We start from the raw sequence: 19802 nt of genomic DNA, 5'->3' as shown, positions 1-19802 counted from the left end.
AGTACTTGGATGGGTGTCCGTTTTTTTTTGCATTTTTTCTTTTTTTTTTGCTTTATGGTACGGAACCCTTGGTGCGCGAGTCCGACTCGCACTTGCCCGGTTTTTGTATTATGCCAGTATAATGAGCTAGAGCTACCCTATTGTCTGCATCCCAGATAAAGTAAGGACGCTAAGCAGAAAGAATTTCGTACATTGACCCACTATGTCCTATATCTATCGCACGATTCGCACGTGAATTATGCGCGTACGAAGTATTTGCATTTATTTAAACAGTGAATTTCTTATTCTGATGTTCGCGATATAGCCCCAACCTCGGGGTAATTAACAATGGAGCCGCCATTAACAGGCGTTCCCCTCTGTCGAAAATAGGCGGCCAATGGTCAACCACATGTCAAACATATGTATGGACTGACGTTTATCTGACATGACGTACCTATACATTTGATGTGCCCCTCCCCCGCAAAAAACGACTATTTTGTACCGAAAATTTTAGACATGGCGTCTCCATTGGTTATATCCTCTAAGGCCCCAACGGATAAACTTCCAAATGTCAATCTAAGGCTACTCGATATAACGCTACAGTTTCACAACATTACCTTACCTAATCTGCAGTTAGTTTATATTGTAATAGTTTTGTAAGAAGTTTCAAAACAATGAAAAAGTCGTCAAGCGTGAGCATCGATCGGTGCTTGAGATTAGCTGTTTACATTCTAACTTTATTCTTTACAGTTTCACAATTAGATTTAGATCTAGAAAAGTCTGCAACGATTTTGATAGCACACGCAGTGCAAGTGTTATTTAAAACGTCAAACTTTTATGAAATGATGACGTATAAATAACACTTGCACTGCGTATGCTATCAAAATCGCTGCAGACTTTCTAACTGTATCTACGGCTAGAGTCTGGCTACTGAAATATTACCTAAATTATTGGCGGGAAATTCAAAAAATCTTGGGCTGGTCACACTTTGTGTAGTAGGAATTATAGTTTTGATACTAGACAATAGAGTCTGGCTAGCCAAAAATTGTTGACAGATATTTCGTTGTTGTATCACCAATTGTCTATGATTTGAAAAAAAGCTAAAAGTCAGTTGTCGATTTATGTCATTCATTCAAATTGTTTGCGGTTTTTATGGGGTTTATTTTAAATAATATTAATAATTTCTATGCTGAGTGAGGTTCACAAACTATTATTTAAGCTCGTAAATAATTACGACAATGTGCGAAGTCGACGTGTAGCGTTGTATAATGAAAAAGTGCAATGTTTATAACTTCTAACCAAATGTAAACAAAATACGAGGTTGGTGCTCTATAAATATTTTGATACTTTAAGTACTAGTTCTAACATTTGCCGATTACTTTGATTAAGTACGTGAATTTATTAATGCCTGAATCTCATAAATAGGACAAGTGTATAAAGAAACGGATAAATTAAAAGTTCTGAAAAATATCTATAAAATCTAAATATTGGAACGTAAACATGTGTGTTTGTCGTTGACTGTACTTTAAATAGTGGTAGAAATTATGTGAGCTGACTTTGAGTGCACTTAAACGTTTATTTAGCTTATTTCCTTAGGTACCTTATTTGTGCACAGAATATCAAAGATATTGTCTAGTATCAAAACTATAATTCCTACTACACAAAGTGTGACCAGCCCAAGATTTTTTGAATTTCCCGCCAATAATTTAGGTAAAATTTCAGTAGCCAGACTCTATCTTTGATATTCTGTGCACAAATAAGGTACCTAAGGAAATAAGCTAAATAAACGTTTAAGTTGCTAACACACTATCGCACCGCACCAAGGTCATTGTGGGACGCACCCATAAGTAAAAGGGAGAAAGCGATATCTCTTTCTCCCTCTTACTTATGGGTGCGTCCCACAATGACCTTGGTGCGGTGCGATAGTGTGTTAGCTACTTTAAGTGCACTCAAAGTCAGCTCACATAATTTCTACCACTATTTAAAGTACAGTCAACGACAAACACACATGTTTACGTTCCAATATTTAGATTTTATAGATATTTTTCAGAACTTTTAATTTATCCGTTTCTTTATACACTTGTCCTATTTATGAGATTCAGGCATTAATAAATTCACGTACTTAATCAAAGTAATCGGCAAATGTTAGAACTAGTACTTAAAGTATCAAAATATTTATAGAGCACCAACCTCGTATTTTGTTTACATTTGGTTAGAAGTTATAAACATTGCACTTTTTCATTATACAACGCTACACGTCGACTTCGCACATTGTCGTAATTATTTACGAGCTTAAATAATAGTTTGTGAACCTCACTCAGCATAGAAATTATTAATATTATTTAAAATAAACCCCATAAAAACCGCAAACAATTTGAATGAATGACATAAATCGACAACTGACTTTTAGCTTTTTTTCAAATCATAGACAATTGGTGATACAACAACGAAATATCTGTCAACAATTTTTGGCTAGCCAGACTCTAACCGTCTATAATGAATTTAAAGTTCGAAGTTTGAAAATTTGAATCCGTTTTTAGGTTTATCGTGCTTTTCTTGTAACTCGTTGCCATGGTTACGGTCGCCTGAGTCGCTTTTAAATCCTGGCTATATGGTATTTAATAAGCAAATACAGGGTGCTTTTGTTATCACTGACCAAAATTTAAGGGTTGAATATACACGGTGTAACATGAGGAAACCGAATAATTTTAACCACGCATTTCTGAGGTCAAAAGAAGGAAAAAATTTAATATGAGTTTAGGTCAATTTCGCAAAAAAAATTTTTTTTGTTGTTTTTTAAATTTTTTGAATGTATTTGTACCTAAAAAATAAATTTTATTGGTAAACTTATTACTTAAAATTAATTTTTACATTTTTTTTTCGTAAAACCTTATTTTTGCAAAGTGTTACTTGTCACTTTTTGACATCTATCAATATTTAGACTACGTCCCATAGCAGCAACATTACCATCAAAAAGGCCTTTTACATTATGTAACAACAAAAACTTGTTTATTTTTAAATTTATATTATCACTGAAACTAGGCGTTTTTAAAAAAAAGTTTATAGGACATTTTTGTCTCTAAATATGATCAGGAATACGCTGTTAAAATTATTCGGTTTACTCATGTTACACCGTGTATAGGTCATACTGTGCAACTTCTACTATGGCGCCAAACCGGAAATCGCCAAAAACAATCAGCTGTTCTATAGAAAACATTGACTTGAATCTGATTCACCAAAATGTACGAGACGGATTGAATTACAATTACACCAGTTTTATAAGCCTCACAAACACCAATCAATAACCTACTTGATCTCTTTTAAACTGTCCAAGCGTATAATTTATTCCATATACTTACTTAATTGCTAATATGTGACCGGTTTTCATAAACGTTCGTATAAACAATCCGAGCTAATAGATTATAATGAATTCTAACACTCGGCGCCATAAAGAATGCATCTATTTTTTATACGCCTTTGTTTACTTCCGTAAAATGGAACGCACAATAGAAAAAAAAACGTACTTTCACTCTCCACTTTTACTATCTGTAATCAGTTTAATGAGCCTGATACAGAAGTAGCCTACATTTGAGTGGCGGCTATTAAATTTACAGTCTCCTTAAACTGGTCGGATAGCGGTTATTACGACTGCTCTATTATGTTGACCAAGCTAAAATCAACTTTATTACTAAATATTATGGTTCACAATAGTAAATACGGAATGTCTATTATTGTAAATCCAGGCTGAATGCTAGAACGCTCAAGTCCCTGTCGTTGCATTTATGAGGCAATTGTGCATGTCATTTTGAATTTTTTTATTTTGTGACGCGAGGAAATTACTTCCGGTTACTATGTATTATACTCTCATTATACTATATGGAAAACATACAAAGACAGACAAAATTGCGACATACGTAACGCATGTATTTCTTAACTCGAGTCGTGGTTTTCCGCAAACGTGTTAAGTTGCGTTATCAGGGTTAATTAACCTCTAAAAGCACAATACTTTACATATATACTTTATTATATTTTTATATGGTTATAAACAAATACTTTCATATAACAATAAAAGTTAATGTATGTAAAGACTTCCCAAATTCACTTGTTTTAATGACTCCAATCTTTTATTTAGCTTCTAGCATTTAGTGGTTAGTTGACGTTTCTCCAAAACCGTGACACTGACAGTTGGCACCCGCCAAGTCCCCCCCCCCACCCTGACATACGACCAAATATCCTGACATATCAGGAGAAATCCTGGTGTATGGCAAGTGGCAACCATACCCCCTGAGTGTAGAATGCAGGGGCGTTATTCATATAGTTCGTTTTTTTAGCATTAGAAAGAACTTGAAAGAAGGTAAGTGATCTTGACATGTCTTTTAATTGAAAAACGCTTTTTAAAAATCAGTAACTATTACTTATGAAAGCATAAGAATATCAATGATCGTATTAGATTCATAATGGTTACATATTTGCCGTAACTTATTTTTAAAATGTGTTTTTCAATTAAAAGACACATCAAGATTGTTTACCTTATTTCTAATGCAAAAAAAACGAACTATAGACGCCTTACTTGCCTGAATTAGCTATGAATAGCTTGTCTTTATCTGTCATTTTGACTTATGCATTTGTAAGAAAGGGACAAAACATAATTTTAACTAAATCAGACCAGAAAGTTTTATGAATGAGGGGGTAGGTAAATCTACAGCAGCCTACAGCAGCAGCAATTGAAAAGTTTTTCATAAATCAAATCGGCACTGCATCACATATTAGGTCGGGACGCTTCACTTGGCAACCTAACTGACCTACTTTAGAAATAATACAGACAAACATAAGGTTATACGGGGTGTTCGTCCAATTGGGGCAGTAAAAGTAAAAAACTATAAGAGTTGACTTTATTTTCAGAAACCACGAGTTCAGATAAGAAAAAAAATCATTTACGAATTTTCTAAAGAGGGGTCTTTAGAGACGGGACGAGTCGCCATCAATATAATTTTGATTTGTCTAAAGAAATTAAAATACAATGCAATGAAAGGTCTCTAGACGATATCTATCTAAGAATAGAACCCGGTAAAATCTGTAAACAACAGGAAGTCATTTTATCGCGGAACTGAATTATTTGTTGTCAGGAAAATATGTATGTATTTATGGAACTGCAATATCTATCAACGACCAGTGAAAACTTCGTCGTTTTATTTACCAATACGACCGGTGCCCTAATGTCACAGACAGAACATTTTTATACATTATAAAAAAAAAATGCCTGAACTGAAAGGCTAATAATGTAGTTTTTTTATGGGACTGGTGGTGGTGGATCATAACTATCATAAGAAGTTTAGTTTGCCCCCACTACTCTGGGACTGCCACCCTGTATACTATTACGAAAGATCGCGTGTGAATCTTCCCTACCTCGTCCAAGACACGTAAAAATTGAAAAATGTTTCTATTTCGTTCATTCCATTCGGTCGTTCACTCTGAGGTTACTGGCTCCGAATTTCTAGCAATATGAGTAACTAATACGCACTTACACAGTGGAATAAATAGCGCGAAGGCTAAAGCAATTGGCTTGTGTCTTCTGACGGATCAAATAATGATTAATCGCCATTCCTTTGGAGGCAGAGATGTATGGCTGTATAAGCTATGCGGATTGTGGTGGGGGTAGAAAGTAAAAGAGTACGATTGACGTGAGCCTTGGCTGAAATGTAAAACTGTTCTTTATCCTCGTACAAGCAAGTAAAGTTCAATAGGTACACAAAATTACAGGACGTTGAAAATGACCAGCCGGCCTAGCCAAGGTTACAATCGCTATCGCTTCGACAACGAAAACCATTATGTCTCTCTATCACTCTTCCATATTAGTGCGACAGTGACAGTTGCGTTTCGATCGCTACGGAGCGTAAGCGATCGGCATCTTGGCTACGCGGCCTGAAAGGCTTCGAGAAAGATGGTACGGGCCGGCCTCTTTGTTTTTCTCGACTTGGCGGTGACACTGCCGTGCCTCCAGATACGAGTTTTGAACTAATAGATTTAGAGCTTAAGTTAAAGATTCAATACTGTCTCCTGGTAAATGAGACATAAAAGTACCATTTTAAAATTGTTTTGTAAGTGCGGATCTCGACGTAATATATGGGCTCTATACTGCCTCGAACATCGGTCGTTATGCATACGTCTTTCCAATTAAAGGCAAATTTTAATTAAGTACCTAAGAAATAATGGCGAGATTTCCATTTGCGCAAATGAAAATGAACTCACGCTCAACAATATGTAAATCAGCATACGACGCATTAAGGAAATGATTATTTTGTGACCCACTTTTTAATTTGTTCAATGACATCTGCGTAGATAAAACATCGGGCCGTGTGATAAAAGAATTAAGAGATAAACTTAAAGCAGGCCACTGACTGAAGTGGCAATGGGCAGGCCACATTGCGCGCAGAGAAGATAGCCGATGGGGTCGAAAAGAGCTCGAGTGGAGACCACGGACTAGCAAGCGCAGCGTAGGACGTCCATCCACAAGATGGACGGACGCTGGATGCGGGTCGCATCCAACCGGTACGAATGGAGGTCCAAGGGGGAGGCCTATGTTCAGCAGTGGACGTCTTATGGCTGAGATGATGATGATGATGATGAGGCCACTGACGAGTCTTCCAAATGGATGCCGTTACAATGGATTCATCCAAATGGACGGCATCCTAATATTAAACATTGTACGTTTTTGACATTATTCACGGACCGATTTTGGATTGCAACCACGCTATTTAGAGTGTTGGAAGGCTCGTCAGTGGCCACCTTAAGTTTGTGTTTGTTTGGTCGCTCGTAGGTAAAAGTGTTTTATTGTTTGTAAACAGTGTGTTGATTGGATTTAAACTGTCGTGAGTCATACTTACGGTTTAACTCTCACGTATTTTTAGCCAAGCGGCAATCCTTTTTTTGTATTTAATGAATTTGAAAATGGAAATGGAGACTCTCCGAAAAATGTTGCACGAATGACTAAAAATTAATGGCTTTGTGGTGAATGTGGTGACTAGAGATGCAACGGATAGTTGTTTGGCCGGATACCGGATATTCGGAACATCTCTAGTGGTGACGATCAGCCTATTTTTTTTTGGAAGACCGTCGTGGGGCAATAACTCTCGTATTTATATGCAGACTACAAAGGTTGTCTAGAAGAGATCGCTCTTAAGCGATAAGACCGCCTTTTGTTGCATCTCTCTCTGTAATGTTTTATTGAGGTTGTGCAATAAAGAAGATTTGTATTTGTATTGTATCGTAGGTACATCAGCATCACTCATAATCAGTCAGAAGGGCAGCGCTTTTCTCCCTTTGCTCTACCGACTGCCTGTCTGCTGTGGGTAACAACTTGGCGGTAACCATATAGTGGGTAACCTTGCTGACTGAACACAACTAGGTACATACTTAACATGCAATAACGCCATTAAGTAATTTTTTACCAATAATAGGTACTTAATACCTATACCTTCCCAGGCACCCTTAAGGCGATGCACTCCGTAACCTCAAACCAACCTTGTACAACACGGCTATCCCAAGATCCCGAGGTCAACAATCACCAAATAGCTTTGACTTTTGCCTTACGGGAGCGGCTAGAAAGGTCGGGCCACACCTACATTTCTACTTAACGTTGCAACTTGATAGTACTTTCTAGGGACTTAGGTTCTTTTATGTCTAAATGGCAATTATCTTGATTTAAGCGATACGGCTTATGGGTTTATTTGAGGGCTGCAAATTCGGGGTTTGTAACCTTAAAATTACTTAGAAAGGTCGCAAAACATTTTGTTGTTTAATTTTGGGTTGTTAATGTGCGCGCAACTATTGGATCTATTTTACTTAATAATGGCAAATGGCAATCTTTAGAGGAAGCCTTTGTCGAAAGACAAGCTGTTGTTACAAAACCCAATACGCGCAAAAGAAATGCTTAATATAGTTATCACTGTAGAGCAGCAATAAAGGCTTACTTTAGTTTTATTTATTTAATTACTTAAAAATACCCTTATATTAAGTAATTAAATAAATAAAACTATAGAGAGAAAGGCAAATATGCGATCATAAAATATGACAAACTAGTGATCAAAGAGGGGAAACCAGGAAATGAAAAGCGGAAAAGGGAAGCATCATCATCACCAAACTTAACGGAACAGCCCCGCAAACAACAATCAACAACAAAAACACATCGATTGAATGCATTTGATGTATTGAGGAACAGGTGCAACTCCCTGCCTACTCCAAACCCGCCATCGGATCAGAAAGCATAGGATACAGCCATCAGCCACCGGAATGAAACAACACTAAACAAGCAAGAACCAAATATCACAAACAAAACATTCCCCAACCCGACTGGTCATCGTGGGGAATTAGACTGCAACCCTCCACCAAAAATCAAAATAGACAATGAAAAAACAACCCTAAAAGTGTGTACCTATAATGTAAGATCGCTAGCATCAACAGAAAAATACATTGAACTAACCTATGCTCTGGAAAACATTAATTGTGACATTTTAGGCCTCTCAGAGGTCCGCAGAATGGGCTGTAATATTGAAGAGCATGCTGATTATATTTTTTGCTACATTGGTGAAACTAAAGGACTACACGGAGTGGGGTTTCTAATCATGAAAGAATATAAAAACAAAATAAGAAATTTTATAGGAATCTCAGAAAGAGTAGCACTTTTACAACTAAAATTTGAATGCTTTCCCTTATCAATTATCCAAGCATATGCACCAACGGAAAACTCAACAGAGGAAGAAATTGACAAGTTTTATAAGGACCTTGAATCTGCTCATACTATGTCTGATGATAATGTCATAGTGATGGGGGACTTCAATGCCAAAATAGGTTGCCCCAAAACGGATCATTACCCGGTTATGGGCCAACATGGTTATGGAGTGCGCAATGAAAGAGGTGATCGTCTTGTAAGCTATGCTTTTCAATATGGTCTGTCAATAATGAACACATTTTTCAGAAAGAAAGCGAGCCGCAGATGGACTTGGATATCTCCGAACCAAAATGTCAAAAATGAAATTGATTTTATAATGATAAATAACCATAAACTAATAACCAACATTGAAATTCTAAATAACATAAAATTCCCATCTGATCACAGACCAGTGCGAGCCACTCTTGCTCTAAATCACCCTAAAAAGAGCAGAAAAAACTTTAGAACACCATCTAATATCCCAAAAAAGGAAGAAGAAATCAAAAATTACATCACAAATCTACAATCACATATAGGAAATATAGAACCAGACTGTACTGATATTCAAACCTACTACAATATCCTGGAAAAAGGCATAACAGAGAGCTTGCTCCCCAAAAGTAACACCCAACCAGCTCAACATAAAATATTCAGCTATAGCACAGTCCAACTAATAAAAAGGCGCACTGAACTAATCCAGACAAAAAATAAAACCAAAGAGATGAAAGAGGAACTTAGTAGACTATATAAAGTAACCCATAAATCAATCAGGAAGGACTATAGCAACCACAGATACGAAATCATATCAAGAAATATCAAGAACTTCAAAAGTACAAAAAAAGCATATAAAGAATTAACTACAAGTAAGACATGGATACAAAAATTGGAACAAAATTCGAAGGAAACCAAGTCCAGGGAAGATATAATCAACCATGCAACTAACTTTTATAAGGAACTATACAAGAGACAAAATGACACTGAAATAGCGGCACAAACTTTCCACATAAGTAATAATAGTCCCATCAAACCAATTGAAGAGCCCGAAGTTTATGAACAAATAAAAAGGCTAAAAGCTGATAAGAGCCCCGGGCCAGATAGATTATGTAATGAAGTCCTAAAAATAGGAGCACCAATTTTAGTTCACCGGTTATGCCAATTATTCAATATGGTAATGGATACAGAAATTGTACCAAAACAATGGTGTACATCGGATATCATTTTACTATTCAAAAAAGGAAACCCTCAAGATATCGGGAACTACAGACCCATAAGCCTTTTAGCAAGTATATACAAACTGTTCTCATCCATACTTTTAAAAAGAATATCTCAAGACATTGATAAACTGCAACCAAAGGAACAAGCGGGATTTAGATCAGGTTACAGCACAACAGACCACATACAATCATTAGATCAAATTATTGAAAAACACAGAGAGTTTAATACACCTTTGTATCTGGCTTTCATAGACTACAGCAAAGCCTTTGATAGCATTAGTCACAGCTCGATATGGAACGCACTACAACATTCAAATATAAACCAAAAATATATCAACATTTTGAAATATATTTACAGGCACAGTAAAAGTCGAGTTAGACTAGAAACTACAGGAGATGAAATAAAAATAGAACGAGGAGTTAGACAGGGGGACCCCCTATCTCCGAAACTTTTCATCGCAGTACTCGAAAATATCTTTCAGAAATTAGAATGGAAAAATAAGGGAGTGCGGATAAATGGACGTTATCTGAACCACCTTAGGTTCGCTGACGACATAGTTATAATTGCTGATACTGCTAAAGACCTTGAGGAAATGATGAGCTCACTCGACTACGAAAGCTCAAAAATTGGTTTAGAAATGAACATAAATAAAACTAAGATTATGACCAACCATCGCAAAAGACCTATCGTGATTAAAGGAAACAATATAGAATATGTCAGTGACTACATATATTTGGGGAAGCAGCTGTCATTTAAAAAGTCTAGCAACGAAGAGGAAATAACAAGAAGAATCAACGCAACTTGGAGAAAATTTTGGTCTTTGAAAGAAGTTCTAAAAGGAAACTACAGTTTGCACCTAAAAAAGACTGTATTTGACACATGTCTATTACCCTGCTTATTGTATGCCTGCCAAACTTGGATATTTACAGACGAAATAAAACAGAAAATCAAATGTAGCCAAACAGCAATGGAAAGAAGTATATTAAAAATTAGAAGAATTCAAAAAATAAAGAATGAAAACATTAGACTAAAAACTAAAATCACTGATGCTCTCAGGCACGCACTCTCACTCAAGTGGAGATGGGCTGGACATATCTCACGACTCAAAGACAGAAGATGGACTATAGAAACCACACGTTGGAAAGGACCAATTGGAAAAAGGAATCCAGGTCGACCAATAACACGGTGGGCTGATGATATCACACAAGTCACAGGAGCCGACTGGATAAAGTTAGGCAATGACAGGGAGGCATGGAAGAGGATGGAGGAGGCCTTTACCCAGAAGGGGTCCATATTTTATTAAACATTAAGAACTAACATACTAATTACCTATTTTCTATTCTTTTCTTACTACAACTTACTAACAAAAACTGTAAAATGTATAACTTTATGAAAATATGGAATAAATGGCTTTATTATTATTATTATTATGTTCGTCCTTTACATAATCTCGGGACCATGGGGTCCCGGACATTTGGAAGGCGTGCGTGGAGCCAAAGCCAACACGCAGAGGCCCCTTGTAAAAAGACAATTTACTCTAAAAGGTGATGTGACACCACCCGACGATTATCCCTGTATGCACTATAGTAATGCACCCAAGGATAAGCCCCGGTTAGTGTAGGACTATTGCAATGATAAGAAACAAAAGAAACTGGGCTATTGTGTTGAGATGTTAGTGTACTGGTAACCGGGTCTATGGAAATACTATGGCACCTGCCCCAATCTATGTTTAAAAACACGAAAAAATGGACAGGTGGTGACTCGCCAACTCACTATATGGGTCCCCGAAAACGGCCGCTCGCACGGAGCGACAAGGGGACAACATCACGTGAGCGGCTCAGGGCGTGGAGAGGTGTGCACCGCTTTCTACCCAGTGGCTGTAAGCAGCCACTGTGCCAACTCGCGTCTTAGGCATGTTTCACTTCCGCCCTGCGAGCATATAGCTCTGACACCCCACTCTGGTCGGCCGGTTAAGGCAAGCCAGAGGTGAGAGTCCTGCGGCCCCTGCTCAGTGTTCACTCCAGCCGGCCAATTAAGGCAAGCCGGAGAGAGGGGCCCGACCGACTCTCGGGGGTATGGGACCCAAGGGGCGTCACTTCCCATTCAGCTCGCCACAAGCTGCCCTGGGGGCTTATTATTATTATTATTACCCTTATATTGAGTAACTTTTAACACTTTTAAGGCTAGCTACGTCTACGGCTGGTGTTCTTTCGATTTTTTTAACTAGGTAACTAATTCGACTACCATATCAACTTTCGTCACTTTTAAATTTGTCCGCAGGTGTGTATAATCTTGTTAAACCAATTTTTAGCTTACGCTAATTGAAAATATTTATATATAAAATATTAATTATAGCGGTCTTACAATACGTACTGAAAAATCTTAACTGGTCAGGAAGAGGAATAAACATAAAGAACAGAAATTTGACACATCTCTGCTTCGCTGACGACGTGGTCCTTGTTTCAGACGACTCTATTAATTTACAATTTATGTTGAACTCTTTAAGTAACGCTAGTAAAAAAATTGGTTTAGAAATTAACTTGCAAAAAAACAAAAATCATGACAAATGTTAAAGACGAACATATTTATCTAGGCAATGAAAGAATCGAAAAAGTCGAATCATTCGTTTATCTCGGCAAACAGCTTTCATTCAATCAAAATAATAATTTAGACGAAATAGAGCGAAGAGTTAAAAAGACTTGGAACAAGTTTTGGAGTATGAAAGAAATTTTAAAAAGTGATATACCACTAAAGCTAAAGAAAAGAGTAATAGATTCGTGTTCACTCCCTACACTTACATACGGGAGTCAGACTTGGAAGTTTACATACAAGGCTAAAGAAAAAATTGGTAAATGTCAGAGAGCCATAGAAAGAAATATATTAAATATAAAATTAATACAGAAAATTAGACATGACCATATACGACAAAAAACAAAATGCATCGATGCTCTAGAATACGCATTAAGATCAAAATGGAAGTGGGCTGGTCACGTGGCAAGAATGCACGAAGAGAAATGGACTAAGATCGTCACGCTGTGGACTAGACCAAAAGGAACGAGAAGACAGGGCAAACCAAACGCTCGTTGGGCAGACGACTTACAACGAAAAGTAAACAACTGGCAGGAAGTAGCTCAAGACAGAGATATATGGCATGATTTGGAGGAGGCCTTTACCCGAGAGGGGTCCAAATCTACTTAGTTTTAATTTATGTGGATTCAATCAATTATTTGTTAGCTAATTAGTTCAAAATTTATAACTGTATTTTTTTTTTTGTGTACCTATAGCTTAAGTTGGTTATGGAATAAATGGGCTTTTTATTTTATTTATTTATAATTGAAAATAATTTTAGTTTCGAAATTTTCTTAGGATTTTTATTTTTTCATTTTCTCAGCATAAGATTCTACAAGGACAAAAGGTCGCGCAACGGGCATGTGGTATCCCTGGCGTCTCTAGGCTACGACGAGGCTAATGCTTCATGTATGTTTCCCACCGTGTAAAAAAAGTTTCAGATTCATGTTTATTTTATTTCTGTTTATTGTTTACTACAGTTCAATTGCATTTTAACTAAAAAATACTTCACACCGCGCCTCTCAGTTCACACGATACCATGCTATTTCATTTGTTTACTCTATACTATAATGAGGAATTACTAATGTGAGTGAACGAATCAAACAATGACAGCTAACCACAGCTCCTGAGGTTTTTAACCACTACAATATACCTATAGTCAGACCGTAAAAAGTCTGCAGCGATTTGTTTGGTGCGACTCTATGACCAATGTTTTTGTTTGTGGTAACATCAACTGAAGTAACTAAACTGTCAAAATGGATAGGTATAAAACTACTGGTATATTTTGCTTTTGACATATGAAACTGAAAGGAGTATACTTTGTTGTAAAAATAATGAGTAAAACCGTTATTTGCTCACTGCCCGCTTTTAGCACCTTGAGCCTCAGCAATAGCATCATCCTATGCCTAAGATTACAGAATCTTTCGTTTGTATTAACAGTCGAAAGTCAATATCAGAATTCGCAGCAAACAATCAACTATAGTAGTAGTACCTATAGTTAGTTCAGCAACAGATAGATAAATATGACAACAGAAAGATATGTTGCTATTCTTGGTAGCTCCTCATTATGGCTCCTCTACACGATGGGCCAACGCCGGCCACTCCAAGGGACGCAGCCATGCGGTAGAATGAGATAGCAGTATCAATTGCTCCCTCTAACGCATAAATGCATCCCTTGGAGTGGCCGGCGTTGACCCATCGTGTAGAGAAGCCATTAGGCGACCACAGAGGCACCACATCCCCGACACCGGTGTGATAATCGCCTTATCTTTACCCACGGAAGCCCATCGTCCTGAGGCGTTATATTTAGCCATCCTGTCGGGACTTGTTTCCGATCGGCATAGGTATTTGTTATTCCACAGTCGGCATCTTAGCCCGATTTGGACGAGCGTGGGTGTGGGCTGTATTTTGGCCACAAAAGGTATACTTATTGCTTTAATTTATCATCCTTTGTTTAGAAGTGATCTCTTTTGTACCTTAAGTACCTACTACTGTCCGTGGTTATTAGGTATCCCATTATCATCAGAGGCCTAGCCAAGATGACAATCGTGCATCGACAACGTTAAACAAAAAGAAAAAAGTTGACATGATGTATGCTAATGAAATACTACGAATAGTTCACGTGACTACCTATTTTTATACCCTTTTTTAAGTTTCTATTGGCGTTTTCTACCGACGATTGTCATATAGCTAAATCCCAGGCCAAGGTCTTGACTTTGAAAATCTGTAGGGCTACCGCCAAACCGACAATCGTCAATTGCGGGGATTTTTCTGTCACTCTAGTTATGCCTTCATTGGAGTAAAAGAGAAAGATCCCCGCAATTTGCGAATTTCGGTTTTCGCGGTAGCCGCCCTGACGATTGGATTGACAAATCTACAAAATCCCTGGAAAGAGCTATCACAATAAAGACTTCTACAGACGTCATTGTGGATTGCCATAATCATAGGAATTTGACGTTTTTGGAATTGTTGCTGCAAAACCTGTGCAAAATTAGTTTTTTCCAACTCTACTTTCCGGCCTTTCCCTCCTAGCAGCAGTTAAAAGACCGTTAACTTCCGAAGCAATTAAACTCTGGAACTTAGCAAAAATTGGGTCGTGTAAGTACGCTTTAAATTGGCACACTCAGGTAGGTCCCTAGTCCCAATTTTCCGCTAAGCTCAGCCAATGACAACTCGTAGTTTAGTTTGAACTTCGAATGCACTTTTTCCCTGACCCAGATGTAGGTGACCTGGGTTTTTAGGCCGATCGCTGTTATCGGAAAAGTTTACCTTTATTTTATATAAATATGTATTTTCTTTGGTAAATGTATACATTTACTCAACTCTCACAAAATGTACACTCATTGGAATGTATATTTTGTTTAATGACCTTTCCCAAACATCATCGATAATCGCATACGATTTTTAAGTAATACATTGCGGCATTTGGTCGATCGATTGAAGTTATCTAAAATCGCATGCCATTTGTTGCAACTAGGGCTTGCATTCCGGAATTCCGGAATCTCGAAATTCCGGAATCTCGGACAAATTTTCCGATATTACAATTCCGGAATTGATACAACTGAATATCGAAAATTCCGGAATTGGATTTAAGTACTTTAAAAGGTTTTAATACGTTTATTATTGAAAATTGTTAAGAAACTACACTATACTGATGTTTTTTGTTGTTAATAAGTGCCTCTTAGTCATTCAGTGACCTATAGTATGGGTATATTTTACTTTTCGGTTTGATAAAGCAGTGGGACAATATGGGCTCATAAATAAAAGCAAACTTGCTTTGCTTACTTGCTTAGAATAGTCAGAACAGTCTCAATCCTACATGAGCGAATCTTCGATTTAGATAGAAGGTTTTCTCTATCAACGATTTCGGATCCTGTAGAAGCACATAATATATGATATTCTGAATCATAATTAGGATCTAGGAAGGAAAAAGCCAAATTTCGACCTTCAAGTTTTTTAACAACACCACTACGTACTATGTTACGAAGAGTAGGCTGATTATAGAGCTGTTATATTTAACTATTTTATAAAATTATCCATTAAATGGTTTGCTAGCAACTAAATTTTCCCCGAATAAATACCGCGTATCATAGAATTGAATAAAAGTAACCATTTTAATAAGGTGGTAAAAAAGAGATGAAATTATCTGTAGTACTACAAATTAAATTTCTCTTAAACAATATTAACTTTAATAAACGTAAATTATCAGAATTTCACATTTTTTGTTGGATTTTACAAAAAAAATTAAGTAAAATACGATAACCCCTAATTCCGGAACCAGTTCCGGAATTCCGGAATTCGAATCCAATATCGAAAATCAGTTCCGGAATTGGAGACCATCCGATATTGCAAGCCCTAGTTGCAACGTCTGTAGAAGCCTTTAGTAAAATTTTAGAAGTTCCCGTCTAATTCGGTGACATTCAAAATATTTTCAAAAGAATTAGGAACCGTTATACATTTACCATTTTTCGCCGTTTATAGGATTTGTAAGTAGGTACAGTCGCCATCAGATATTTCACGTAATCACTATACCTTATAAAACAAAGTCCCCCGCCGCGTCTGTCTGTTTGTATGTTTGTTCGCGATAAACTCAAAAACTACTGAACGAATTTTCATGCGGTTTTCATCAATCAATAGAGTAATTCTTGAGGAAGGTTTAGGTGCATAATTTGTTAGCCCGTGCAAAGCCGGGGCGGGTCGCTAGTGAATTATGTAATAAACTTTCCTATTCCATCGAATTGACATTCAGGAAGCTGAAGAATTTCACAGAGAAAATCTCTTAACCACACTAGCAAACCCTTTACACATTGTACATAAAACCAGGCGAAGGACTCACGCACACACGCTCATAAAAATCAATACGGAACGAATGAAAACACAAACAGCTGATCGTATGCAACAAACGCTAAAGTAAATAAATGTTCCATCCACTTACCATGACTTTGGCTGGTCAGCTGGGTTATTATAGTTAGAAATAGCGGGATATCTGTAATACAAAATTGCAATATGTTACGAAAAACACTCAAGCAATAGCGTTAGATATTATTGAGGGAAATGGCCCGTGTTATGTTGCTGCGTTGTAGTGCAACGAACAAAGGATACAGTTATGTTGTTTTAAAACTCACCTCTGCGCTGTGCACTCTAATACTTTCTTCTTTTCCCATCCTTCCTGTGTTTTGACCCATTCCTCGCCAGGTGAACGCCAGTCTTTAGAAATAAAAGGCATATTTTCGACACAAACACAAGTCCAAAGCGCGAGCGGATCGCCGCCGCACGAGCAAACGTCTACGGCGTGAGACGCGATTTGACAAGTTCGTTTGCGATGTGCTGTGCGTGCTGTGGCTAGTTTGGCTGGAGCAAAGCAAGAAATGCATGCGTGCAAACGAGACGGACCGCTTAGAGCGAGACAGCGACGCGCATGGCCTTTGTTTTGTTATTACAACGTCATAAACAGCTGTTTAAAAATATTGCGCAAAACAGGATTTGTGTATGTTTGAAAACAGTACTTGTTTTGTTTATAAATTATTTCTATGTATGCAAGTTGTTGCTGCGTAACTATGACGATAATAATTATCTATTTACTTTATCAGAGTTTTGAGTGCTTCCTCCAAGTTTCTGCGATCGATTAAGCGCAAATAATACGTATTAATTCCATATGACTTCTGATAAGACCAAATATTCCAAGATTAAGTAATTGTGACTAAATATAAAATAGGAAATATTATTTTCTGCTGGTGAACCAGAACACAGGTAAACATAGGGTTAATAAATGACATAAGTTGACATTTTTGTGCATTTTTTACAGAAGTCTTGAAAATGTCTGGAAATAAAGAAAAGAATGGTACTATTTCTACCAAAAACTACCATTTTTGTAAATGGCAAAAATGTCCGAAAAAAAAATTGTTAAGCTAGCTACACACTTCAAGTGTGCATTGCTGAGGGGCTACCGCAAAAACCGAAATTCGCAAATTGCGGGGATTTTTTTCTGTCACTCTAATTACGCCGTCATTAGAATAAAAGAGAAAGATCCCCGCAATTTGAGACCTTTGATTTTCGCGGTTATAGCCGTGAATCAGCAAGTCATTCATATTATATATTACTGGCCTTATTTCTGGATGGCAAATAAAAATTTCTGTCATAATTTGCGCAATGTATACCTAAATGATATTGTTGAGCACTGATTTTACTTACACACAAGAAATTAAATTTTATTTAAGATGAATAAAGTTGACAATGATAGCAAGACAATAGTAACTATAGTTTGTCAAAGGACTATCTCATTTCAATCATAGACAGAGAGAATCACACTATCTTTGTCTTACACTAGTACTAGTACCCAAAAGAAAGGGATGAGTATAGTTTTCCTGATTCTTACTGACTGACAAATTGGTTTGACCAACTATAGTAACACTGTAATCATCTGTCACTGTCATTTATTATAATATTACTGGTGTTTGTTTGAGGTTAGAACTTGCATTATATTTCGTAATGGGGGACTCCTTCAAGCCCAAGATCAATCTCGAAGCTAAAGACCCTCTCCTGAAGAAGGCCGAGCTGGAGTACATGAAAATTATCGAGCAGAAGAACCGCGAGCGTGTTCAGAAACTGCAAGCCATCGCTAAGAAAAACAGGATCACTGGTTTCGCTATTGGTGCCGGAGTGTTTAGCATTTACCTGTATTCTATATTCGCGGTGAAACAGGAGACGTTCCTCGACGATTTTAACGAGCCAGCGAAGATACAGCAATAATGGCGGCGGCTAAAGTGGCTCAAATAAGGTTGCCTCCTCTACCAAGCATAAAAGATGTTATTCGTTTGTACAAACTCCGTGCTCTTAAGGAGTTATCGCAAAATTTCCTCATGGAGCCGCGCATGATAGATAAAATTGTACGCGCCGCTGGCAATATAGAGAACCATGTTGTTTGTGAAGTTGGTCCGGGACCTGGCGGTATAACCAGATCAATTATCCGTCAAGCGCCAAGAAAAGTCATCCTAATAGAAAAGGATCCTCGCTTCATTCCAACGTTGGAACTCGTCGCTGATGCTTGTAGAAACAAAGTAGATATAGACATAATCACAGGGGACATTTTGAAAACAGATCTAGCACATTTCATACCGGAGGATGTGAAAGTTAGCTGGGATGATCCTCCTCCAGCGTTAAATCTTATTGGTAACCTGCCTTTCAGTGTATCTACAATTTTGATTGTTCGCTGGCTAGAAATGATCTCTAAACGGGAAGGTCCATGGGCTTACGGCAGAGCTAGAATGACTTTAACGTTTCAAAAGGAAGTAGCGGAACGCATGGCTGCCAGAATACTTGACAAACAGAGATGTAGACTGTCAGTCATGTGTCAGAATTGGTGTAACGTTAAATACAAATTTGACATCCCAGGCTCCGCTTTCTTACCAAAGCCTGAAGTAGATGTAGGCGTTGTAACTCTTACTCCAATGAAACAACCGATCATAAGATTGCCGTTTAAGTTAGTTGAGAAAGTGGTGCGCAACATTTTCTCTATGAGACAGAAGTATTCAATCAGAGGCGCTCAAACTTTGTTCCCAGAAGTGGTGCGGGAAGAAATGGCAGAACGGATGTATAAGATGGCCGAAATAGACCCAGTTACAAGACCTTTCCAGATAGCTAATACAGAATTTGCTAGACTCTGTGAAGCTTACAATGAGATCATAAAAGAATATCCAGAGTTTGAGCACTATGACTACAGGGCTCCTAAAAATAAGAATATTTTAGAAGAGGCAACCAATGTCAGTAGTTTGTAAATATTTAAGGATTATGTTATATTAAAGACAGATTTTTAGTTGAACATTGTTTTATTCAC

At 37.4% G+C, this 19802-nt stretch overlaps 3 protein-coding genes across 3 annotated transcripts in view; 2 read left to right on the top strand and 1 right to left on the bottom strand.

The window, feature by feature from the left end:
- Window positions 1–17307, bottom strand: part of LOC134669141 (F-box only protein 32) — a 35320-nt gene extending 18013 nt beyond the window's left edge. Inside the window, exons 1-2 of the mRNA XM_063526685.1 lie at window positions 17095–17307; window positions 16905–16955 (exon numbers count right to left, since the gene is read on the bottom strand). Of these exons, the coding sequence (XP_063382755.1) occupies window positions 16905–16955; window positions 17095–17195 (152 nt within the window). The 5' untranslated portion in view covers window positions 17196–17307. The remainder of the gene's footprint in view (window positions 1–16904; window positions 16956–17094) is intronic.
- Window positions 17308–18391: 1084 nt separating this feature from the next.
- LOC134669145 (cytochrome c oxidase assembly factor 3, mitochondrial) lies at window positions 18392–18718 on the top strand. The gene has a single exon (XM_063526690.1). The coding sequence runs from the start codon at window positions 18458–18460 to the stop codon at window positions 18716–18718; it is 261 nt and encodes an 86-aa protein (XP_063382760.1). The 5' UTR covers window positions 18392–18457.
- Window positions 18718–19787, top strand: LOC134669142 (dimethyladenosine transferase 1, mitochondrial). Its single transcript, XM_063526686.1, has one exon. The coding sequence runs from the start codon at window positions 18718–18720 to the stop codon at window positions 19741–19743; it is 1026 nt and encodes a 341-aa protein (XP_063382756.1). The 3' UTR covers window positions 19744–19787.
- Window positions 19788–19802: the final 15 nt, after the last annotated feature.

This window comes from Cydia fagiglandana, chromosome 11 (assembly GCF_963556715.1).
Source record: "Cydia fagiglandana chromosome 11, ilCydFagi1.1, whole genome shotgun sequence".
Lineage (NCBI taxonomy): Eukaryota > Metazoa > Arthropoda > Insecta > Lepidoptera > Tortricidae > Cydia > Cydia fagiglandana.
This window is presented reverse-complemented; position numbering and strand designations above follow the sequence as displayed.